General features: G+C 51.1%; 1 protein-coding gene across 3 annotated transcripts in view; it reads left to right on the top strand.

Annotated features, from left to right (window-relative positions):
- The window catches only part of ACSS2 (acyl-CoA synthetase short chain family member 2), a 31,230-nt gene extending 6,933 nt beyond the window's left edge, over positions 1-24,297 (top strand). Inside the window, exons 3-19 of one of the 3 annotated variants that reach the window (XM_059862918.1) lie at positions 10,275-10,366; positions 10,847-10,950; positions 11,231-11,303; positions 12,088-12,163; positions 13,062-13,176; positions 14,678-14,716; positions 16,442-16,579; positions 16,820-16,990; positions 17,799-17,932; positions 18,167-18,299; positions 18,727-18,783; positions 19,060-19,140; positions 19,640-19,748; positions 19,881-19,949; positions 21,063-21,239; positions 21,983-22,057; positions 22,531-24,297. In XM_059862918.1, coding sequence (XP_059718901.1) covers positions 10,275-10,366; positions 10,847-10,950; positions 11,231-11,303; positions 12,088-12,163; positions 13,062-13,176; positions 14,678-14,716; positions 16,442-16,579; positions 16,820-16,990; positions 17,799-17,932; positions 18,167-18,299; positions 18,727-18,783; positions 19,060-19,140; positions 19,640-19,748; positions 19,881-19,949; positions 21,063-21,239; positions 21,983-22,057; positions 22,531-22,658 — 1,771 coding nt within the window. In that variant the 3' untranslated portion in view covers positions 22,659-24,297. The remainder of the gene's footprint in view (positions 1-10,274; positions 10,367-10,846; positions 10,951-11,230; positions 11,304-12,087; positions 12,164-13,061; positions 13,177-14,677; positions 14,717-16,441; positions 16,580-16,819; positions 16,991-17,798; positions 17,933-18,166; positions 18,300-18,726; positions 18,784-19,059; positions 19,141-19,639; positions 19,749-19,880; positions 19,950-21,062; positions 21,240-21,982; positions 22,058-22,530) is intronic. The other 2 variants (XM_059862921.1, XM_059862919.1) reach the window with 2 other exon arrangements.
- The last annotated feature ends 96 nt before the right edge of the window (positions 24,298-24,393 follow it).

Below are 24,393 nucleotides of genomic sequence, written 5' to 3'. Positions count from 1 at the left end.
GCTGACATGCTCCAGAAACAGCATCTCCTGCTGCTGTTGCACCTGGAGGCCAAACATCAGCCATGGTTCTGACCCAACATGGTACTTTAGTTTAGTCTGGGAGGCTCTTGACTGAGCTGCTGTGAGCACAAGTGCAATACTGCTGTGTAAATGACAGCAGGTTTTATGTTCTTATTTAGTACTTTTTCCTCATCCTCCTCATTGTTCTGACAGATCTCTAGATTCAGCACGAGGGATTTAATAATTCATGCTGAATCTAGGGCCCTTCCTGAAAATATTGGTTTATACCCTGCACAATGCTGCCTTTCTGCATGGTTCTGGGGGTGTGGTTGTTACAATAACTACCTTGGGACAGTATGAGAGATGGGTGTGCACTGGTAATGGCACCTGGATTTTCTCATGTCCATGAGACTTTTGTCTTGTTCTGCTGGCAGTTGTTACAAACAACTGCATATGTTTTAAAAAATACTTGGTTGCTTTAGGGAGTGCCACTGTGGTTGTGCAGGGATGGCATATTGCAAAAATTGGCTGGAGATTTGAAACTTGTGGTGGATAAATGGAGTTCATGGACAGAGAGGATGGTGAACTTGTGTATGGATTCAGGACACGGAAGATCAGAGCCTTCAGTTTGCTCATTGGACTAGAAAACCTGATTATTTTAACTGTGTGAATGGCTTGTGTGTTCTCCCTTGGCACCCTGAATGGAGCAGCAGTGGACAAGGACTCCAGCTACACGTGGGTGAGACTTGCTCCAAGTAGGGGACAAAATGCTCAGGCTTTGCCAAAAGAGGTGTGAGTGGGTGCTCGTTAAAAGCGTGGCATTTTTCTGGTTGCTGCACTTGCTGTGCCTGGGGGACTCTGCCTGAGGCTCCTGGGCTGAAGTGTCAATGGGCTGTGGTTTCACAAGAGCTCTCACCTCCCCCTTTTGTAGCAGGGTTTCAGTTCTCTGTTTGCATTTCTGCATATCACTTGGAAATGTCAAAATGAGGTGCTGTAGGAAATTGTGAGCCCTGGCAGTTTGCCATTAATACATTTTCATAGGTGTCACCTCCCTTCTTCAGGGGAATCCCTCAAGGAAGTTGAGGGCCTTCCTGTTTGCTTTGTCACACCTGGCTACCTGATAGTGCCCAGAGAGACTGTGGCTGTCCCATTCCTGGGGTCAAGGCCAGGTTGCACAGAGTTGTGGCAACCTGGTCTAGTGGAAGGTGTCCATGCCCATGGAACCAGGTTGTCTTTAAGGTCTCTTCCAACCCAGACCATTCATTTGGTGATTCATTCAGTGATAGTAAAGCATGTTTTCCATTCCTGTTGCCACTGACCATCTTCTAAGAGATGTTCCCTAAATGACATTCCAGCAAGTGATACCTGGCCTCCACCTCTGGAGGTTTATGATGCATGAAATTGAAATGTCCACCAAAAATCTGATTAAAAGCTTAATTTCCTACTATGTCCTTCGTGGATATTGTTTGAACCTCTATTGAAATTGCCTTGCCTGGCTTTCTGTGTTTCTAGGAGCTCTTCAAAATTTGGCAGAATGTTCCCACCAGGGATGCATCTATTTTCCAAAATGGGGCATTTCCCAGTGGCAGGCAGCTTGTTGATTATTTTACTTACAGAAACTTCATCAAGGGTCTGTTCAACAGCCTAACTGTAAATTGTTTAAACAAGCAATCAGCTGTTTTGTACTGAATATAAGCCCTACTCCCACTAGACTGGTAAAAATAGTCCATGCTCCCTTGAAAACCCAGCTGATGGTAGACATTTAAAATGTTTCCTCTCATGTCAAACTCACACATTCTTCTGCAGCGTTCAGTGGTTTTGGCTGGTAGGGTTGCAAGTGCTGGCTGAGGGCAGCCAAACTCTGATGTGCTGGGTCAGTCTTGCACATGACCTCTGTTGCAATGCTATATGATTCTTTTGTTTTTAAAAAAGTAATTAAAATTTGGTTGAATAAACCTCTCCCCTAAATAAAATAAGCAAAAAGCTGTTGTTTTTCTCCACTGGTTGTTTTCTTGTGTTTTAAAGTACTTCAGAAAGTAAGAGTTAATGCTTTTCCTCTTGACTTGGTGGTTGCTCAGTATCAAGCAAGTAAGGAAAATCATGAAGCCACAGAGAGCAAATTCTCCTTGCTGAGCCCATCAGCACAAAGTGGCTGTTGACACCATCACCAGAGTATTTACATGTGTTCTGTATGACTTGTAAAATGACTTATCTTGTCAAATGAGTCAGGGTGAGAGTACATTTCCCTTGAAGAGGGATTTCCTGGCTGCTGTTGATCCTGTCTTCCCCAAAACCCTTCCCCTGGGGTGTTCTGGCTCTCAGGTTCGAGCCAGAGTGTACAAATCCATGGCACTGAGTTCACTTGCCCATGTTGGCTGATGAACCAGCAGCACTGGGAGGTGTTGATTCCTTTAGAGATGTCTGAGCATGCCACTGCCTAAAGAAAGGGGGTTGAAGTAGATTTTAGGGCATAGCCTGGCATGAGTGGGATAACTGGAGGGAATTTTGGCAGGTTGATAAATAGAGTGGTTTTGGAGCAGTGTCCACCTCCAGCTGGGCTCTGTAGTGTAGGATCACTCAGGGTATGGCAGAGTGAACAGTGGCTAGGCTGCACAAGATAAATATTATTTCTTTAGATGCATCTGGTATTTGTTCAGCTTCTGAAAGGCTGCAGATACAAAGAGCAGCTGGGAGTGTATTTAATGAGAAGGAAGGACAGAAAGATGGATATAGTTTTCCTATGGGACAGTAACAGCTATGCAGGGTGTTGGGTGTTTGCTTTGTAGGCTGCGTGTCCATATAGCTGTTTTTAAAGGTGAGTAAAGGATTGATTCCTTGATCAAAGAGCAAATGATGACCTAGTATCCCTGTGGAAATAAGCTCCATTTTGGCTGTTCTGTAAAATACATAGTGCCTGTTTTGGAGTCAGTTGGGCTGGAGGGGATGGGCTTGGGGCTGAACACAGAACATTGTTCCCTGCAGAGCACGGAGCTCCTGCTTTGACACAGCTGGTTTGGGTTTCTTAACACCAGCAGGAGCCTGTTCATGCTAGATACATCATCAGCTTTAAGTTGGGATGGTTTGGCTCAGAGATGGATTTGAGAGCAGAGCTTTGTTAGGCCCTACCTAAGTGTATGGGGGACACTGGAGGGGAAAAACTGATGAATGGTTCTAATGCAGTGGTCAGAGTCAACTGTGTGGATTTAGGAAGTGATGGCATTCAGCTGGTAAGATTCTTCTTTTCTCTGGGCTTTCTGTCCCCAGGTTTTCTCAAGAATGTTCTCTCAGTGCTGCCAAATATTTCTGAACACACGGGGAAAACCTTTTCACCAGCCCCTCCCAAGCTGAGCTCTGTCATTACACAACTTCTTCTTTCTTGATCCGTGTTGTGATGCAAGAGGATTTAAGCGTGGTGATGGTGGGGTTGAGCTTTCTGGTAAACTTGCTGCTCAAGAAACCTCAGGCTTCCCAGAACTCCTTTGGGAATTCTGCATTACTGCAATGGGAGATGGTGACGTTAAGCATGGGCAGGGCTGGGCAGTCTGCCCCGTTATTATGAAATATTCTCATGGAGGTTTTTTACAGACCTGCTGCAGACCCATCTGTTTGTGCCGTTAAGAGCATTTCCATATTGAACAATCCATGCAAATACTGGAATTTTTTTCTGATGAAAGGGTGCCTTTTTCTGATTATCTTGCCCAGCTGCTCTCCCCAAACTTCGTGTTTCAATGTAATTTCTCAAAAACAGATTAAAGAGGTTGTCTTTCCTCAAGTGCCATTCCTCTCTCAAATGGCATAAGCAAGGCTGCAGCATAGGAAGAAATCCTTTTTTTTTTTCAGTTTTGCCTGCTGTTGTTCCTGAGGAACCAAGATGTGTCCAGGAAGACCCTTTTCATGCAGCAATTTTTGGGGCTGTCCTAGGAACAGCCGTGGCAGGAGGTGTGTGAGCAGCTGACACCACGGTGGCCGAGCACGCCGGGGGTTCTCGCTGCCCATGCGGCTCACACGTGAGCACATTCCCCACATGGCAGGAGCCTGGCTGGCCCAGCTCTGCCTGGCATTTTGGCTGCTCTAATTCTGGATGTGGAACGGATCAGGAAGCCCAAGAGCCCTCCTGGCCGCCCCTGGTGACCTTGCACGTGAAGAGCTGTCGCCACAGCAGGAAAATTCCCTCCTTTACCCTGTACCCTGCTCTTGGGACAGGCTGCTGGTGAAGCAGGAGCTGGAGATCTCTCATGCTGCATTTGGTTCCATGTTTAGAAGGGATTTTAGGCTCTGAGCATGTTTTAGTTTAGATGGCAACAGAGATGTTCTAGTGGAGACATTCCCACAGTCCCCATCTCTGCTCTGCTGGAGTCACAGAATCACTCAATTAACTACATTGCAAAAGACCTTTGAGATCATTGAGTCTCTCTGTGGTTCCCCACTGTGCAAACTGTTCCTGTGACATGGCATCATCTGATAATGGTTCTTTCCCTCTTACAACACCTTTTCCAAACTGGGAATCAGTGTTTTCTTAAGGATGTTTTCCAGTTGGTAAAATGCAGAACCTTTGTCCTGCATTATGAAAAATTGTTTTGTGGGCTGCCATCACATCTTTGCCAGTCAGAAAATGAGACCTGGTAGCTTTGAGATGGTTTGCTGTGCTCTGGAAATTTACCTTTCAGGTGCCCCCCACCTGTGCTTGGTAACTTTGGATTACTGCTTTTACTCAATCACAGAATGATTTGGGTTGGAAGAGACCTTTAAGCTCATCTTGTTCCACCCCCTGCTCTGGGCAGGGACAGGTTCCACTATCTCAGGGTGCTCCAAGCCCCATGCAGCCTGGCCTTGGACATGGACACTGCCAGGGATGGGGCAGCCACAGCTTCTCTGGGCACCCTGAGCCAGGGCCTCAGCATCCTCACAGGGAAGAATTTCTTCCTGATATCCAATCTAACCCTGTTCTCTTTCAGTTTAAAGCCATTGTTGATTGCAAAAAGGGAGTGAGTGATGTGTTCATAGGAGCTTAGAGGAGAAACTGAAATGATCTGCAGCCACTTTGGTCCTCAGTGGGAGCATTTCCAGGGAAGGCTTTGGCTTTGTCCTTAGGTTGGTTTGGTCGATGATTTTCTGTTTCTGACTGTATGGATCTGCAGATAGTCTGGCAGATCTTGAAAATTTCGAACACTTCACTTGCTTGGTTTCATTTCCTCTTTTTCTACCTCACCTTCTCTGTGGTATTGTAGCACTTATAAACCACAATTATCATCCTCAATTCCTTTGAAAACTGTAATTGTCACTGATGCAACCTGTGCTTCCTGTTGCTCTGTGCCAATGCCAGGGCAGCTTTGCCTAGGGAGTCGTAGTCATCTGTTATGCAAACAAGTAATGCAAATAACTTTTCTTTAGAAATGTGGTGAAAGAGAAGAACCAAACGGTGTTGGTGATTCATTTCCAGGTCAGCTTTGCTTGGTCTGTTTGGGTCCGTTTGCTCTGGGAAGTGTGTCCCCATGGCTATTGAGTTCCTCTGCCTCCCTTGTGTTTGTCACCCTACAGCTGAGATGGGCTCAGCTCACTTGGTTTGGTGATGGGTGGGTGAAGCAGACCATGCTTGGGAAAGTCCTGTAGTCAACTGTGGTGCTTGGCAGAGCACAGTAACTTCTTAGCAGGCTTTGGTGCAAATATCCAGGAGAGCATCTGGGCACAGTGTCCCTCTCCCAGCTGCTGCTCCACACCCCTGACTGCTCCACAGGGCCAGTGCTTGAGCTAATGAGGCTCTGCAAAAATGCTTGCCTGCTCCTACAGACCACCTTGCCTGCTCCTACAAACCACCTTCCCTACTACACTGTGTGTGTACAGCAGTAAATCACTTGCTCACCTGCGTGGTGGCTCTAACTGGGAAGCTTAACCTTGATTTACTACCTGGGCATCAGGTGAAACAGCTCTATGGCTCTGTACCTCCAAGGTCAAACTCCCAGCTGAGCAGGCAGTCTGTGAGCCCCCTGTAAGTGTGGCAGTGCCACAGAAGTGACAAGTGTTCAGCTTTCCCACCTCGTGTTTTCTTCATCCCCTGTCCATGTGACTTCTCCATGCAGTGTTCCCTGCTCAGATGCTGGCAGGGTGTGTGCCATGGGGCTTTGTGTGTGTCACAGCATCTGCTCTAAAGTGGGCAGCTCCTTGTTTTAACTGCTGGCAGAAGGGAGCAGGAGGGTAAGAGCTCTGCAGAGCCTGGGCTGCCTTTCATAAGTTGACAAGGATCTGTTTTGAGCAGGGCTGGGCACTGCCATCCTTCACACCGCAGTGGTGGTGGTTCCCGACGCCCTTGGGGTGTCTGGCCCTGGCAAGGATTGGCTGCAGGCAGATACAAAACTCTCCTCTTTGCAGGAAACCTGACTTCTTTAACAAATCACAATTTCTAGGAGAAGACCTGCCTCAGAGGGCCTCCAGTTATGCATCTGTGTATTTAGTTGAAGAACTTGCATTTACTGAGTCAGTGGCTGGTTCAGTGGAGATCTTAGAATCAGAATGGGTTGGGTTGGAAGGGACATTAGAGGTCATCTAGTTCTATCCTTGCCATGGGCAGGGACACCTTCCACCATCCCAGGTTGCTCCAAACCCTGTCCAGCCTGGTCTGGGACACTTCCAGGGATCCAGGGGCAGCCACAGCTTCTCTGGGCACCCTGTGCCAGGGCCTCTCCACTGTCACAGGGAAGAATTTCTTCCTTATGTATTCCATATGGCCAAACTTGTCTTTTTCCAGCTGAGAATTCACACAACATGCAATATGTAAAACACAGGCTTCTCAAGTGCTAAAAATCTCAAATGCATTCCTGCCATGAGCCAGATGATGCTGTAAAATTTTGGATTACAGTTGCTAAATGTAGGACTCGGTTTGAAGATGAAAAAAATGTCAGACTCACTATGCTTCACCATGTATTTCATCTTATGATGTATCTGGGATGTTTGGGGAGCTAGGAATTGGATTTTCCTTTTAGAAGAAGCCTTGCTGTTAGAGCACAGATTGCACATGAACAATCCCAGCAGCGCTGCTGCCACCTATTTTCACCAATAGATCTTAAAAAAATATGTATTTGGGGAGTGTTGGATTGGTGGGGTTAGAACTGCGGAGGTGAGTTCTGCGGTGCTGTTTTCAGAAGAGTGAGGTTTATTTTTGCAGTTTTATCTCTTTTTCAGTTGAATTTGGACAAGGGATCCCATGTGAGACACTCGGGGCTGACAGCCCTTGCTTATGTCAGAAGGGAATTGTTGGGAAGGTGCTGCTGGCAGAAGTTGGATGCCATGAGTTTACAGGCTCGGTTTTGACGCAGAGAGTACTCAATAGCATGCAAATGGGCATTCCTTTAAATGCCCTGTCTAAAATCCATCATTCACTGGGCTTTTGTGCCAGAACAGAATCCTGAGCAGTCTGAGTGCTGCTGTAGCCCATTGAATACAGCTGTGGGCACTCCAGACTATTTTCGGAGGCATGGAAATGTAAAGCAATTGCCTGCTCTTGGGAGACTGCTCGAGGCCTTGGCTGGAGATGCATTGAAAGCAGGCATCTTGTCCTGTAGAAACAAGGACATGATTTGTTTCCCATTGGACAAAAGGTCTTCTTAAAATCTGAAGCCTGAGGTTTGCCCTGCTGGTGGTAGGGGAGCTGTTTTGCAGTCACGCAAATGGATGGAAAGGACTCTGAAAAACCCCTGAAAATCCTTGTAAAAGTTTTAACTTCTCTTTGACTCTGCTCTGTGCTTTTCCTGCAGTGCCTTATGCAAGAGGCCTTAGTTCTGGCCTTAAGGACGAGCCTGGGTACATTCCTTGGCCTGAATGTCCCTCCAAAATCCTGCCAAGGAGGAGGACCTGGCGTGTTTGAGATGTGCCTCTCTTGTGCAGGGAGAGCAGGCATGTCCCAGCAGTGCCTCGTGCTGGGTGGCTCAGGGCAGCTCTGTGTCCCTCATGGGCACCGTGTGCAGGGCTGCTCCCCTGAGAACCCACAGCTTGGCTGCCTTTCCCCTTGGCTGCTCAGCCCCCAAATAGCACACAGGGCCCTGAGCAGCCTGTGCTAGTCTTTCCTCCTAATGTGCTCCTCTCTTAGTAAAGGCTGTAATTAGATCCTTTGCTGGGCCAGAGCATGGACAAAGGGACATCCTTCCTCCCTGCGCTGTTTGTTGAGCTGGGGGCTGGCTTGCACAGGGCCTGCCTGTAGTGCCCAGCAGACCCCAGTGACCTTCAGGTGAGGCATTAGTAGGCTAGGATGCTCCAGCTTGCACTTGGAAGCATTATAATTGCCTTTTAAGAGCTATTCCATAGCAAGGCTCGTGGCTGAGGGGAGAGCTGCACACACAGTGATCCTGTACATCTGGACACAAGCAGGTTTGCACACCACCAGCCTTGATGTAGGTGCACAAAGGAAAACCTTGATGGTGAGGGAAGGCACTCAATGTACAGCCAGACACAGCAGAAGCAGATGCTGTTCCTGTGAGCCAGATCAGTTACAGCTGCTCAGCCCAGCACTGGAATCAGCTCTTGCATCTTTGACCTCAAGTAACAGAATGAAAAAGGAAACTGATTTCCTGGTTTCCCTTTCCTAGCTGAGAGTCCTGCTCTAAGGACCTTGACTAATAGTTTCACATGTCATTTAGCTCAAAGTGATGCTTCTGGCTGTGATGGGAAAAAGAGAGGAAGATGCTGGGATGTCAAGGCTGAACTGCCTGCCTTGGACACTGGTTCACATTCCCACACTTTGCTTTAGCTTTGTATTCTTGTGTCTCTCCCCTTTGCTCTTAGAAGGGGCCAGACTTGCATAAAACATCAAGCAGGGAAAAACCCTTCCAGCAGCCAGTGGTGGGAAGATTCCCTGTCCTGTGTCAGTGCAGGTATCTGTGGTCCCAGTTGCTGCAGAGCACTGTGGAAGCCAGGAGTGTAACTGCATATCAAGAGGGATAAAGCAGGTGTGTTATCAGCAGATGCATAAATGATGATCCAGGTGTATCCAGCAGTTTTGGAACTCCTGTTCTACATGGGGCAGGAACAGAGCTTGTACCAGTGAGGCTCTCCCAGCTCTTGTGGTTTCTCCACCAGGGCCATGTCTGCTATTGGAGCACGTGGTCACTGTTGTGAATGACATGATTTACAGCATTACTTGGGAAAGTAGGGTGTTGCTGTATGCATTTCTGCATCCCAGAAGCCTTCCTGCTGTTTGTGTTGCTGGGGGAAGTGGTTGGTTTTTGCTAGGATTCCATACTTAATTTTGGAGTGCTCTGTTTGACATGTTGAAGAGGTGAAGTTTCTGTTTCAGAGCTAGGCAGAGCCTGGCTGCAATCCTGAGGGAGCACATGGCATGGAGGTGCTTCCTGGCCTCTCCCCAGCACGAGTGGTGCTTTTCATTTGGCTGCACACACTAAGGGGACACTTTTCCAGAAGCACTGGCAGCTGAGGGTGATGTGATATCCCTATTCATCTAGGATCACTGGAGTTTCTGTGCTGGCTGCCTTGGAGAGACCTGCAAAAGTGTCTGTGTCCTTCTAGAACATAGGAGACTGCTGTTTCTCCACTGTGAAGTCATGTCAAATTCTTTATGAATCTCCTGATACTTTAGGAGTGCCACCTGATTTGCATGGCTAAAGTGCTGAGTCACATTAAAATTAGCTGGTTTCTACTTCAGTAGCAAGTCTCTGGGGATGTGACATTCCTGTCCCTTGGCTCTCCTTCCCATCAGAGCCTGGGCTGCAGGAGCTTGGAGTTGGTTCACAGAGGAGCACAGGGAAAATAAGTCATGACAGTGGACAAACATACATGGGTATATTTATACATGACCTTGGAAAACAAGACAGGCCTTGGCATCCCATTGCAGCCCATCAGATGTCAGGTATTTGGGGGCTGGTTGTTGCTGCACCCTGGGCCGTGTTTCATACCAAGATATCTGCAGGCGTGAGCACCCAGGAGAGAGGGAGCCATGCCATAAATCCCAGAGTGCACTCCCAGAGTGAGCCTGTGCACTCTTAGCTTTGGTTCTTTGTTGAGCTTTGGACTCTTCCTGCCTCTCTGAAAGTGCCAGTATTTCCATTTCCCACATTCAATTGCTTTCAGTAGTGATCTACTCGGGGCTGGGCACTTTGGATTTGATTTTCCTACTATTAGAGAACTTTAGTCCAGGATTGGATTTCTGCAGTTTGGTTACTCTATGCTCAGAAGGGCAGGTGAGGACATATTTGTTGGCCAGAGCGGTTTTCAGTGTCACTCTTACCTTGTACTGCTGCACAGTAACAAAGATTATCTTGCTTTTCCAGGGAAGGGAATGAACCTGGGGATTCCACAAAGATCACCTACCGTGAGCTGCTGCACAAAGTCTGCCAGTTTGCCAATGTCCTCCGCAGCCAAGGTACACAGCTGGGGCAGCAGAGCACTGGCTACAGGGGAGGCATTTGGCCAAGGGTTTGGAGATTGGGGTCACTGCTTGTGTGGCTGCCAGTCTGTTGAGTAATTCTCATCAATTTGTTCTGCAATGCACAGATTCATTCCTGCCTCTGTCTGTGAAAACTGATCAGTGCTGGTCACATCAGCTGTACAAGGAAGAAATTGGTGTTTAATGATGCTCTGGGGTTTTCCAACAAGCAGCAGGCTCTGGTTACTTTCCTGCTCCCTTCAGGGAGGCAGATGAGAACATGGATTTTCATCATCTCTCAAGAGCCATAGTGCTTGAAAGGCAAAACCCATGGCTGCTTCAGCTCTAATTGCAACTGAAGCTTTATTGTGTGCATATAAATGTGGAAATTAAAGAATTGGTTTATTTCTATATCCTGTTCTTTTGCCCTGTAACGTGCTCATTTTGACAAATGCCATGTTCACTTTCCCTCCTTAGGGGTGAAGAAAGGAGACCGGGTTTCCATCTACCTGCCAATGATCCTGGAGCTGGTTGTAGCTATGCTTGCCTGTGCCAGGATTGGAGCTCTGCACTCTGTTGTGGTAGGAACAAGCTCTTTGTGCTGCTCTTGGTGCTGAGCTCTGAGGGGAGCAGCTCTTGGTTTGGGGAGAGGAGCTGGAAAGATGAGTGCTGACCATGAGATGGATGGAAGCTCAGTTAAGAAGATGCTGTTTGCCTGCATTAAGTGTGCAATGAGCTCCTTTAGCTCTCTTCATCAGTGCCTGGTGGTGAATCATTCGCCTTGGGTGAACAGCACAGCAGCTCAGGGGTGTGGGCTGGGTTTCTGTGTCCTTGCTGACTCTGCTGTGTGCTCTCTGGCAGTTTGCAGGTTTCTCTGCAGACTCCCTGTGCGAGCGGATCCTTGACTGCGGCTGCTCTCTCCTCATCACGGCAGGTAAAACACACATCTGAGCAGCTCTCTTCCTGTTGCCTGGCTGAAAGGTCTTTATTTTAAAAGCATGGAAATGGAAGAGAGAAAGCCAGTGCCTCAGCTGAGCCTCCCAAAGTGGATGCAGGGCTGTGCTGTGCCCACATGCTGCTTCCCACTCCAAACACGTGGTGAAGCCTCTGAGCAGCCCCTCAGTTTGTCCTGTAAAGCTTGATGTCACCAGCTGCTCATAGAATGTTTCCAAACACTTCTCATCCATGTTTCTCCTGAAAATCAGCCAGATGTTTGCAAGACGTATAATGAGGGAGGCCTAATGTAAGAATTCCCACCCTTCCCAGTTTTAAGGACGTTTCTGCTGCAGCTCCTAGCCTTGTAAAGCAAAAGATCAAGTGTGGCAGGAGTTGCATGTAAGCCCACTGCATTTCCCCAGCTGTTTTTGCCAAAAGTGCGAGAAATAGTGTTTTTATTGATTCCCATGGCATGAAAAGGACCCACTAAACTGCAGTCTGTGTTCTGGATGCATTGGATTATTTCCCACAGAATATTCCCAAGAGATTTGCCAGGTCAAAGTGGGACCTCTCCCAGAGAAGGAACTCCACCGTGTCTTTAGGCATCTGTTTCGCTGGGCTAAAAGGGTGCATTAGGAGAGCTTTCCCATCAGCTGTTTGTCTGCCTCCCCTCACTCCAGTGCATGAGTCTGCTCTGCCCTCCTGAAACTGCTTGTTGCTCCAGCTGTCCCAGGCTGCCTTGGCTGGGAAACCCTTCTGATGTTTCCCTCACTGTTTTGCAGATGCTTTTTATCGAGGGGACAAACTGGTCAACTTGAAGCAGATTGCAGACGAAGCCATCCGGAAATGTATAGACAAGTAAGTTTGGATTCCCTTCTAGAAAAGGGCATTGCTGCCAGAATCTGCTCTTGCACAAGTGGGAGTTGTCATAGGTGGGCAGACTCTGCGGCAGGTCTGACACAAACAGTCATCAGATGTTACAGAAAGGGAAATAATCCTGCTGAAATGACTTTGCCAAGCTTACAGACACAGCATCTGTGTAGCTTGTGTGAGACTGAACGTGGGTTTGTGTGTTAGATCAAACATGGAAATTCAGGGCAGATAGTCTGCACGTTAGAAATTCAAACTCTTTAAGAAAACATAAGTCTTTATGTCTGTAAAAATAGGTACCTGGGAGGACAGAAGTGATCCTGAAGCTGGGAATTAACTGATGGAGACTGTGTTGATATCCTGAACAGGGTTGAAGGGAAAGAAGATCATTCTGTCAGTGTTCTGTAGGCTGTCTTTTCCCTCAGAAGGGGGCAAACACCTACACCTTTCCTTGATGTATAATCAGGCTTTGGAAGCCTTTCCTCTCTCTGAGACACTCAGTCATGCCTAGGGGTTGGAGCAGCCACTAACCTCTCCTGGTAGGAGGGCTTCTTCCTGGGCACAGGCAGGCAAATTTGGGATTTATAAGCAATCTCCACAGCAGTGTCCTGGGAGAGAGACTTGTGGGACCCCCACTTCCTCCCAGGAATCACACCTGATAAATCCCCAGTAAGCTGTGCACAGACTGTTTTTGCTCTCTGAGCTGTTCCTGTGGCTGGTGTCATTGGAAATTCATGGTGTACCTGGAGTATGCATGGCAGCAAATGCTCCAGCTCAACAAAAGGAGCTCCAGGCCCCTGTCCTGCCTCCAGTGCTGCCTGTGAATCCCAGGAGGGACTGGCTCAACCCCTGAGCAGCCCAGTGTGACAGCTCCTTCCTTTTACAGGGGATCCTCTTTGAAAAAGTGCATCGTGGTGAAGCACCTGGGCAGGGAAGAGATAGCAGTGGACGGGACCTGCAGCAAGTCTCCTCCTCTGAAAAGGCTGTGCCAGGAGGTGCAGGTGTGTTCCTGGTGGGATGAGAGGGGGGTTTTATTACCACGGGCCAGAGACCAGCAAATTGATCAGTGCAAAACCACCTCAGTGATTCCCTGGACACTCCTATTCCTGTTTTCACCCCTCCTTGCTGATCTTGCCGTGTGAGTGGTTTGAAAAAATGGGTCATATTCCTTACCAAGATCCTCTCCCTGCTGCTTCCTTTAACCCCCTCACAAGCTGCCAGCCCACAGGACCCCTGGGTACATCTTCCAAAGCCACTAGGGACAAGATGGCCATTTTCCTCTGCCTAGTACAAGGCTTTTCCTTCCTAACCATTTGTCACTCTCCCCTTATGTGCAGAGACCCATGCTGTGCTGCACTGTAGCTGTGACAATGGCAGCAGGAGAGGACACCCAGGAGATTTGTGCTCATGGCGTGAGCTCAGGGCAGCAATCCTCTACTGAGAGCAGTGCAGGGTCTGTGCAGCTGCTACAGGGACTCTGTCAGCTCTCAGGCTGAGACTTTTCTTTGCAACTAGAGATGAAAGGGTGTGGGCCAGAGGCACGTGGTGAGACAGGGGTGGAAGGAGGAAAAGGTGTCCTGGAGCTGTGGCTGCCTGCTGAGCTCCTGAGGCTGCTGAGCAGCCCTGCTGTGTCCAGCCCTTACCTGCTCCAAAGGTTACTTTCAGCTACCCCACAGCTCCAAATCTTGCCACGTTGTCTTCTGTCCCTCTGTGTTGGATGATTATTTGCACTGAGTTATCCCCAGGCTGCTGCTGGCTCAGAAATGGGTTATGTTTGGGGAGTATTTGAGCTTTAGACTCTGCTTTCAGGAGGAGTGGTCTGTGCACATCCCTGGAACAAGAAGTCCAGCAGATTCTCTACCTTTGAGTTATTTTCCCTCGTTCAGCTGTGTTAATTTTATTGGGGTGTTGCTCTTTGTTTGACAGCCTGGCCATGTTCCTTGGCCTGCTCTGTCCTTTCTCTAGTGAGAGAATGGGAAAACTGGAGCAGACCAGCCTTTCTGTGTGAGGTTTCCCTGGCAGGGTGATTGCAGGGCAGCCTGTCCCTGTGCTGGTTCCAGTAGGTGAGGTTTTGTGCAGAACGTCCTGGGGGGAGGCTGGAGGGTGTCTCTTACCCTTTGGCTCTCTTTACTAGTTTCCGTACTTTATTAGGGATTCTTTCCCTCGTGGATGCATTGTTACTGTGCCATTGGCTTGTGTGAGGCTATTGGATGGTCTGTGGGCAGTGTGCTGGCCCTGTGCCTCTGTTCCCAGCCAGCCATGTGCAGGGGGTGGCCTTGGGGACCTGCGCTGGGGGCAGCTGGTACCCTGGGAAGGTGATGGAAATGGGCAGGCTTCTGCCCAGACGGCACCTCCTGGCCTGGCCCTGGATCTGAGCATTTTCCAGCCTTCCAGGGTGATTTCCAGCATCCAGGCCTGTGGGCTTCCAGCTCCCTGCCTGCAAAGCCCGGTGTGGATCCTCCCCTTCCCAGATTTCACACCCTCTTTATGGATTTTTAACAGGAAAAAAAGACTGAAAGCTCACAGAGACTCCATCCCAAGGTATTTACACAACAGCACTGCCTTCCTCTTTTTGGCACCTCCCTTCTGCTTCCCATGCAGCCCCCCACCTCCCTTAACTGCTCTGGCTGCCCAGCCACTCGTGCCCCCCTAACCGTGGTGCCAGCAGCTGCATGTCAGTGACAGACCCCACCCAGCTTGGCAGAGCCGCCCACGGCCTAGGGGTGAGTGCAGTGCCACCAGTGCTTCCAGAAACAGAGCCACATGGGTGACCCCTGGGCACAGGGTGCTGCCCTGGGAGTGCAGAGCCACTGGGATGTCAGCATCCAGGCCAGGGTTTGGCTGTCTGCCTTTCAGAAGCAGCTCTCACAATGCCCTTCCCTTTGTGAGGAAGCTGCCTGGGGGCACCTGCAGCTTCCTGGCCACAGGCAGCAAACCCGCATCTCCAGACCCAGCACGTGCACTCTGCCTGCCTCATCCAAGGAGCTGTGGCTGTGACCCCCAGAGCAGGCAGGCAGAGACACACAGTGCCATGGTCTGACCTCCTCCCTGGGGGCACTGAGTCTGGATGCTAAATCAGGCATCCTTCAAGGAGGGATGCAAGAGAAAACTGATGGATAGCCTTGGGCTTTTTTACCTGGTGCCTTGCTGGGAGCATGCTGGTGGAACAGAATTGTGGAAACTGCTTTGCCAGGTAAAACCAGGAGCCCTGAGGGTCCATGAAAGCTTTCCAAGTGGGCTCAGTTGTGCCAAGCTGTCAAGCAGCTGGTGTCCCCTGCCCACGTGTGTGGGAACTCTGGGGTCCCAGTGCCTCCAGATGTCTCATGAACATCTTTAGGTCTGCAGAGTGTCACCATGGGGCTGCTCTCTGTGCACCCCAGTTCAGGGAGCTGTGGTGAGCCTGGCTTCGTGAAGAGGAAATGTGCAGGGCTCTGGCTCAGGTCCTGCCCTCACAGAGATGTGAGAAGTGGAGGTCTGAGCTGAGGCTGGGGCATGTTCCCTGCCCAGCTTCCCCCAGGCTTCTCTGAGGAAAGGTGAGAAGGTCAGGGGAAGTTAAGTCTTGCCCTGACCTGTGCCACCACCCTGGAGAGGTGGGCAGGCAGAACAACCCTCAGGGTGCCCTCTGCCCATCAGCCACAGGCTTGGTGGCTCTGTCACAGCTCTGGCATCTTCAGTCAGCCAGTGCTGGATGGTTGTGCATTGGTGCAGTCACTTCTTAGCTGTTATTACCAGTTATTACCTAAAAACCTAGAGAAGAGATATTTTTGTGGGGCCTGCAGGGCCAAGCAGTGTGAGCCCATAGTGCTGCTGTTCACCTTGGGCCATGCTGCCATCAGGGTCCCCACAAGGTGTGTGGAACAGGAGGCTGTGGGACAGGTGGCTGTGCTTGCTGCTTGGATGTGGGACTGCAGATCAGGGCAGCCCCACAGGGCAGCAGGAGCCTGGCTGTGGGAACAGCCCAGAGCAGCTGCTGCCAGCCTCTCCTGGCTGCTGCTGCCACCCATGGGGATTCATCACCATTACCTGTGGTCTGGACACTGCTTCAGACAGGGTCTTGCAGACAGTTTGAAGGTTTTCCTTGTGGCTGTGGGCTGTGAAAAGGAGCTTTGGGAGTGGGAGCTGCAGCTCTGGTGCATGGTTTGCAGCAGGCTATGCTGTGAACATCCCCCTCAATGGCCTGTGACAGGGGCAAGATTTGGGCTATGCTCCTCATCCCCCCTCTCTTGTTTTTGGACAAGCCTGTTCCCAATCTTGTGCTTTCCTCAGGCCCCCTGGAACCCAGCCATGGACACATGGTGGCATGAGCTGATGTGTGGTGCCAGCACAGAGTGTGAGCCCGAGTGGTGCGACGCCGAGGACGAGCTCTTCATCCTCTACACGAGTGGCTCCACTGGAAAACCCAAGGTGTGCTCTCAGCTCCCTGCACGGGACAGGCTGAGCCCTGGGGACCCCTCAGCTGGGGGAACTGGTGATGGGGGAGCTGGGAGGCCCCAGCAGGAAGAGGAGCCACAGAAATTTTGAAAAGGGCTGTGCTGGTCATTCCTGCTCAGCTGCTGTTGAAGCTCAGCGATGCTCAGCTGGGCCTGGCAGGGTGAGGATGATGGTGGGAGCTCACCCTGCCATTCCTGTGCCTTCTCCTCACAGGGTGTGCTGCACACCGTGGGTGGGTACATGATTTTTGCTGCCACCTCCTTTAAATACGTGTTTGATTACCAACCTGAGGATGTGTACTGGTGCACGGCTGACATCGGATGGATAACGGGCCATTCCTACCTCACCTACGGCCCCCTGGCCAACGGGGCCACCAGCGTGTTGGTGAGTGCTCTGTGCCAGTGGGGGCTTTCCCTCCAGGAAAAGGAAGATGGTGGTGCTGGGCTGCATCCCTGCATTGTTTTGTGATGGTGTGCAAGGCTCTGTGAGGCAGGGTGGTGCTCTCCAGGGTGGGCATGATGACTTCTCGGAGGAGTAGTTTGTGTGTGGCTTTTTCAAACTACAAAAATTTTTGTAGTTTTTCAAGCTACAAAATTTTTTCAAATGCTCCCCTGTTTCTTTCCCATAAAAGTACAAGCCTTGTGTACCAGTGGAGCCAGGGCTGCTCTGCCTTAATGCAAAAACTCAATCAGGGAGTGATGTTTTCCCTGCTGATGCTGATTTGACAACTTGTTGTTTAACTCCTGTGCCTGTATCTCTCTTGGCAGCGTAACAGATCAGGGAGCCAGAGACCTGTGCCCAAGAATCCCCAGGGAAATGCAAGAAGGAAAATCACTGTTATGTTGGGGGAGGCCTTTTGGGAGTTTTTGGTACTTTGGGTTGTGATTCTGTCACAGTGTTTGGACCTCTTGCCCTTTGCCACGTGGGCAGGGTCACTTGAGCTGGTGGGACTGTGTCACTGTGGTGGCCACCCAAGTGCCTGTGCTGCAAGGGGGTGTCAGGGGACATCTGCCAGGATGAGGGGGGATGACATCTGCCCAGTGAGGGGGTCCTTGACCCGGGCTGGTTTCACTGTGTACCCCTATAAGGACATGCTGGGGTCCAGCTGCTGTTTGGCTCCTCCTGCTTGGGCAGCTGCTGCAGGTGAGGGGCAGTGAGGAACAGCTGTGTCACTGCTCTGTCTCCTGCTCAGTTTGAAGGTGTCCCCACCTACCCAGATGTTGGCAGGATGTGGAGCATCATTGACAAGTACAAGGTGACCAAGTTCTACACAGCACCCACAGCCATCCGGCTGCTGATGAAGTATGGCGAGGAGCCTGTCAAAAAGTGAGTGCCACTCCCAGGGGAAGGAGTTTGTTGGCTTTGCACAGCAGGGTTGACTGGGAGATGCCAAAATGACCCAGGTTTCCTCTCTTCCCCTGTGGAAGAGTGCTGAGAAATCTCTGACCTGTACCTGGAAAGTCATTTTGGGTAACCCAGGGGTTCCTACAGGCTGTGCTATGCAGCAAGCTCACAGCTCCATAGCCTGCTGAGCCCCTGCCAGCCCTCTCCTCTCTGCAGGCACAGCAGGAAGTCCCTGAAGGTGCTGGGGACCGTGGGTGAGCCCATCAACCCTGAGGCCTGGCTGTGGTACTACCGTGTGGTGGGAGAGGAGAGGTGTCCCATTGTGGACACCTTCTGGCAGACAGAGACGGTGAGTCCTTGCTGGGTGTCCCTGGCACCTCTCTGTCCCTTGTGCTGCCTGCAGGGTCTCCTTGCAGGTTTCCCATAGTGGGGTTTGGGGTCTGTGGGGTCTGTTTGTTTGGCCTGCCCAGGAAACTCTAATGTGCTCCTTCTCTTCCTATCCTGCAAGTCAAGCAGGCTCCAAAAGGAGAAACCTTCCTCTTCAAAGTCTCTCTTCCTAACTCTCCTTTGGACACTGCTCTCCTGCCCCTCTCTCTCCCCCAGCAGCTCCAAATCTGTGCCCAGATTCCCCATCCACTGCCATATCCTTCCCAGGGCCCATTTCCACACCTGCCCTGAGTAGCCCTGACTGGGATATGCTGTTCCCAGAGCTGAGGGCACAGCTGTGGGATGGGCTGGCATGGCCCAGACTCACTGGGTTGTGTCTCTCTTTGCAGGGAGGCCACATGCTGACACCCCTTCCTGCTGCCACCCCCATGAAGCCAGGCTCTGCCGTGAGTACTTGTGTTCTTCTCCCCAGGAGCCTCAGCAGGGCCCTCTCTGTGCCATGGCTGGGTGGTTGCAGCCTGCCAGGGGGTGGGGGGACAGTGGTGCACATGGTGGGGTGACCACCTCCCAAAATCCCAGGCCCTGTGCAGCCATACTCATGGGCCCTGTGTACCACAGCTCTCCAAAGCTGTCCTTGCCCTGCCTCCCACTGCCTCTGGTTAATGGGGATCTAATGCAGGGATTCACCTCCATCTCTCCTTTCTCCCTGGTCCTCATGGCAGACATTCCCCTTTTTTGGTGTGGTCCCTGCCATCCTGAGTGAGTCGGGGGAAGAGCTGGAAGGAGAAGCAGAAGGTTACCTGGTAAGGAAGGACTGATCTTCCCCAGCCTCCCTTTGTCCTTTCCCTGAGAGCTCTGGGACATTCCTGGTAGAATACCCACATCTTTTGGCCCAGGGAAGGAGTAAAGTCACCATCCCTGGAATTATTCAAAAAATGTGTGGAGGGTGTCACTTGAGGACATGGTTTCCAACTTTAAAAAATTTGTGATTCTACCTCCACTTACTCTGGTCCACACACCGTTGGGTGGTGGGAACTCCCTCCAAGGCCATAACTATGGGAGCTTTTACAGCTGATCACTAAATGCACTTGCACATGTGGGCAAGGCAGGAGGATGGGAACAACTGCTCAGCCAAGCTCCTTCCCCCTGGCCAAAGCTGGTGGGACTTTCCCAGTGGATCAGCACTGGCAGCAAGTGTCTGAGTACTGCTCGTGGCTGTCTCTGACATCTCTCTCCCTGTGGTGCAAACCAGGGTTGTGGCTCTGGCTCTGGGTGCCCCAGCTGTGTGTGTCTCACCCCCAGGTGTTTAAGCAGCCCTGGCCAGGGATCATGCGCACGCTCTATGGAAAGCACCAGCAGTTTGAAACCGTTTACTTCCAGAAGTTCCCTGGCTACTACGTGACAGGAGATGGTAAGGGGCTCCAGGCTGCTGGGGGCCTGGGGACAGCAGTGCAAATCTTGCCCTGTGCTGCCCTCAGAATCCCTTATCAGTTGCTCTGAGGGCTGGCACTGCTGTCTCACACTCATTTCTGGCTATTTTTAGGTTGCAGAAGAGATAAAGATGGTTATTACTGGATCACAGGGCGAATTGATGACATGTTGAATGTTTCTGGTAAGAAGGAGTTTTTTCTTCAGTGGGGACCAATGTGCTTTGTGACACTTCTACATCCATTTCAAAAGCCACCTGCTTTATGGGGATGGTTCTGCACCTGTGGTTCTGCTCAGCAGCTTGTCCTCAAGGTGGATCCAGTTTCTGGGTCAGGGTTATTTCAGGGACACACAAGCCTGTGACTTGGTGACTTCCTACACCATTTTCCCTGGAGACAAAGCCTTGGAGGAAAGGAACCTTCTGTAACCAGCCAGGGGACCTCTGCTGAAGGATTTAGGGCCACAGGGAATTCACAGAGTTTGGGCAGGACAGTGAGGTTGCTAATCCAACCTGCTGCTCCATGGAGGGCTCACCTCAATGCTGGATCAGGCTGCTCAGAGCTCTGAAGATTGTCCCACCTCTCTTGACTGAGTCTTTGAGATTCAGCTGCTTCTCAGCCCATCATTTTCCATGTACTCTATGTAATAGCTCCCTCCCTCCTTTCCTGGAGCCTGTATCCTCCAGGTATGTCCTGCTGGCTCTGAGGTGCTGCTTTACTTGTCCCTGGATCAAATTAGATCCTTTCACCTGACCAGCAATGCCTGATTCTCCATCAGCTGATCGTTCTGGGAGTTGACCACTTTCCTGTGGCTTTCTGTGATAGCAGTGCTGGGGTAGAAGGTCAGAGCACAGGTACAGGAGCAGAGGTGTGCAAGACTGAGTTGTGCCCCTGCCCCAAGACATGGAGTGTCCCTGCCCCTCCCCACAGCACTGGGCTAGAGTGCAGATCCAGCCTCTTCCTCTGCACCTTCTGGCTGACCATGTGGGCAGGTCTCCTCTTGCCCAATCCAGCTCCTCCTCAGCCTGTGCCTTGGAAAAGCATCACTGTGAACTGTTCATGATCTGTTCCAGAAGGAAGCCTGAAGGTGGGAGGGGGAACAGCCAAGGGAGGTGGCTTCTGCAGGTGAGTGACACCTGGCAGCTTCCAGAGCACTGTGGAAATGAGTTTCACTCTCCAACTGTTGTCCTTTCCCAAGCACATCAAACTGATGCTCTCAGATCTGTAGTTTAGGGCCTTTTACAGCCTCAGGACTCTTCCTGCAGGTCTGTAAAGCTTTGTCTCCCCCTTGTTTGCAGGCCACTTGCTGAGCACGGCAGAGGTGGAGTCAGCCCTGGTGGAGCACCCGGCGGTGGCTGAGGCCGCTGTGGTCAGCCACCCCCACCCCCTGAAGGGCGAGTGCCTCTACTGCTTTGTGACCCTGAGAGAGGGCTACGAGTTCACCAAGAGCCTCATAGATGAGCTCAAAAAACAAGGTAGCATCAGCCAAATATTGGGGAGCAGGCAGGGGAGGACAGGTGCTGGAGGGGTTAAGGGCTTGGGTGCTTGCTGGTGGTGTGGGGAATGCAGCGTGGACAAGTGCCACAAGGTGCCTCTTGATGACAGAGCAGGCTGACAAAGACTAAAATTAGTTCTCCCAGCCTTTGGCTGCTCATGTGATGCCATCTCTGCCTCGTGGGAGCTGGCAGCCCTGTGAAGGACTGGGGTGCTCAGCAGGCTTTTGTTTGCAGCAGGGCTCTCTCCCCCTGGCAGACTGGGACATCCTGAGAGGATCATGGTGTTTCTTTAGGGAGGTGCTCTGGGTGTTTGTGCTCTGCTCTCAAGGATCTCTTTGACTGCAAACTGCAGCATTGAATACACCAAACAGACCCATGGCAGCTTCTTCTCTGGAGGAACCCAAGAGTGAATTTGAATCAATCCTCGCTCTATCAAAATGGTCATGGTGTTGGTTGTAGCTGTTAGGGAGGTCTCTGAAAGATGGAGGGAGTGAAAAAATGAGTACTCTCACTGCTGGGGAGCTGTGCTTCTGCCCTGTTGGCATTGCAGGTCTTCTTGTCCCTTCCTACTGTGTGGAGGCTCAGGTGCAGCAGCCCCAGGCACTGCCCTGCCAGGTGTCCCAGGAGCTGGGCTCTGTGTCTTAACCTTCTGTTCTTCTGTCGTGGAAAGGATGTGTGGCTTCTCCTCATCCCTGCAATGAAAATCTCTTTTTTTTTTGCAGTCAGAGAAAAAATTGGGCCCATAGCAACACCTGATTACATCCAGTATGCCCCCAGCCTGCCCAAAACCCGCTCAGGTGAGTTCCAGGGCTGGTGCTGGGGAGGACTGGACAGTTCCTGCCAGTGGAAGTTGAGCAGCCCTGCTCTGCTTGTCCAGGGCTGCTCAGATTAGGGGAGGTGAGCAGAGTGAGGAGGATGAGCAGGTCTGGTACTTCCCCCTTCTGCTAAGGATGCTGAAGAGATCCTGACTCCTCTAGAGAGGGACTTTTTATATGGACAGATAATGAAGGACAAGGGGTGGTGGAAGGCAAGTGTAGATTAAATAGACATAAGGAAGGAATTGTACCCTGTGAGGGTAGGGAGGCCCCTGGATCCCTGGAAGTGTCCAAGGCCAGGCTGGATGGGGCTTGTGGATAGTGGAACCTGGAACAGGGGAAGCTGTTCCTACCCATAGCAGGGGGCTGGAAAGAAATGATCTTTAAGGTCCCTTTCCAACCCAGATCATCCCGGGATTCTGACTCCCGCTTCCCTTTCTCGGCTGTCATTACAGGAAAGATCACCAGACGGATATTGAGGAAGATTGCCAAAAATGACCAAGATCTGGGGGACATCTCCACCTTGGCAGACCCGGGCATCATCACACACCTTTTCAACAGCAGATGTGACACTAAGCAGTAGCAGCTGGACCTGTCCCTGCTGAGCAGAACAGTGGCAGTGGCACCTGATGAGCAGGTCCCTCCAACAGCCGCTGCCTGCCCGGGAAGGAAACTTTCACCTGTTGAATTGAATGTACCAATGGTAGGAATGAGGAGAGTCTGGCTCTGGAGAGGCCGTGTCCATGCCCTGGATGAGGTGTCTGTCGTGTTCCAGATGGATGTCACACATCTGAGGGTCAGCCTGGTGCACAGAGGGACTCGTCCTCCTCCCTTTTCAGCACCTCGTTCTTGATTTTAATTTAATTTGGGGGGGTGGGGGAGAGGGTGTTAATTTACTTTATGTCTGGAGGGGCCCTGGCACCTTGTGCGCAGTGGGAAGGAGCTTTGGGGGTTGGAGGGGAAGTGATGCTGGAGTTACTCAATGCAGGCCTGGGAGGAGCATCCACCACTGCCCACAGAGCAGCTGAGCTTCCTTTTGTGCTTGGAGTGCTGCAGGCTGCAGGAGCACTGCAGCAGCCACATCATCACTGCACAGCTGTGCTCAGCCTGCATCCACTGGCCTGCTGCTAGCACAGCTTCCTGGAGCCTGCAGGGGAGTGGGGCAAGGCTCCAGGGAGCTCTGGGCTTCAGACAGGTTTTTTGGGTCAATCTGATACCAGGATCTGCAGCTTCCTCACTGTGTTGTGCCAGCTGGTGCATTGTCCCCAGTCCAGGGTCCTTCACTGGCCATGGACACCACAGGGAGCCAGGAAGGGAAAAGCCTTGGTGTGACATTTCTGTGGAGCCCTGGTTCCTCCAGCCCTGCTGCATGAGCTCACAGCTGAAGCAGAGCTGGAGCAGCTGGATGCTCCTCTTGTGTCCTGGGGGAGGACTGGGAGCTGTTACACCAAAGGATGGAGAGGAAATAAAGCCAGGCAGAGGCACCTTTCCCATGGCACCATGAGCACTGCTACAGCAGAGAAACCAAGGCAGGCAGGGCTGTGGGAGTTCTACTTATTTCCTCATCAGAAAAAATGGTGGGAGATGTTTAAAGTCAGTGTTTGCTTAAATCTGACATGGCTTAATGATGATGAGAGCTAAAGGCCCACAAACCATTTCCCCAAGAGCCTTGACCACCACCAGGGTCCTGCCAAAGCCATCCTTCCTCCAGTGAAGGACCTTCAACTCCAGCCAGGGCTGAGCTGGGGCTCATACCTCCTTTGCAATGTCTCTGTGAAACCTGCATGTGAACTCTGTGATTTTGCACTTAAACCAAAGGAGAACTGGGCTTTAAAACTTGCTGCAACAGCTGTTTTGGGGAGTGCCAGTGGCCAGGGATTACCTGCAGCCTGAGCTGATTTGTGGCTGGAAAGGAGGAGCAGCTGCCTCTGGGTCAGGCTGCTCAGGGCAGGTGTTGGGGTGCTCTGCTGGGCTGTTGGCCAAGTCCCAAATCTCACTTGTTACCTGCTGCTCTCACTGGCACAGCACCTGTGTCACCTGTAACCTTGGTGCCTGCCTGTGTCCCATGTGCCCCCACAGCTCTGTACCACTGGATTGTGCCACCTTGGTGACAAGGATTCCTACGTCATCGTTCCTCCTGTTACTCTTTGTCAGCTATGTAATTTTGGCTGGAAAACAGCGAGAATTTAATGCAAAATGGAATAAAATTCAAGAAAACAAAATGGAAACAGGCTTGGAGTGTGTGTGGGTGGTAGGTGCTTGTGTGCTGAGTCAGGGTGCTCAGTGCAGCTGGAGTGGCCATGCCAGAAACCAGGACT

The sequence above is a fragment of the Haemorhous mexicanus genome, chromosome 18 (genome assembly GCF_027477595.1).
Source record: "Haemorhous mexicanus isolate bHaeMex1 chromosome 18, bHaeMex1.pri, whole genome shotgun sequence".
Classification (NCBI taxonomy): Eukaryota; Metazoa; Chordata; class Aves; order Passeriformes; family Fringillidae; genus Haemorhous; species Haemorhous mexicanus.
The sequence above is the reverse complement of the archived record's forward strand: the minus strand, read 5'-3'. Positions and strand labels throughout refer to the sequence as shown.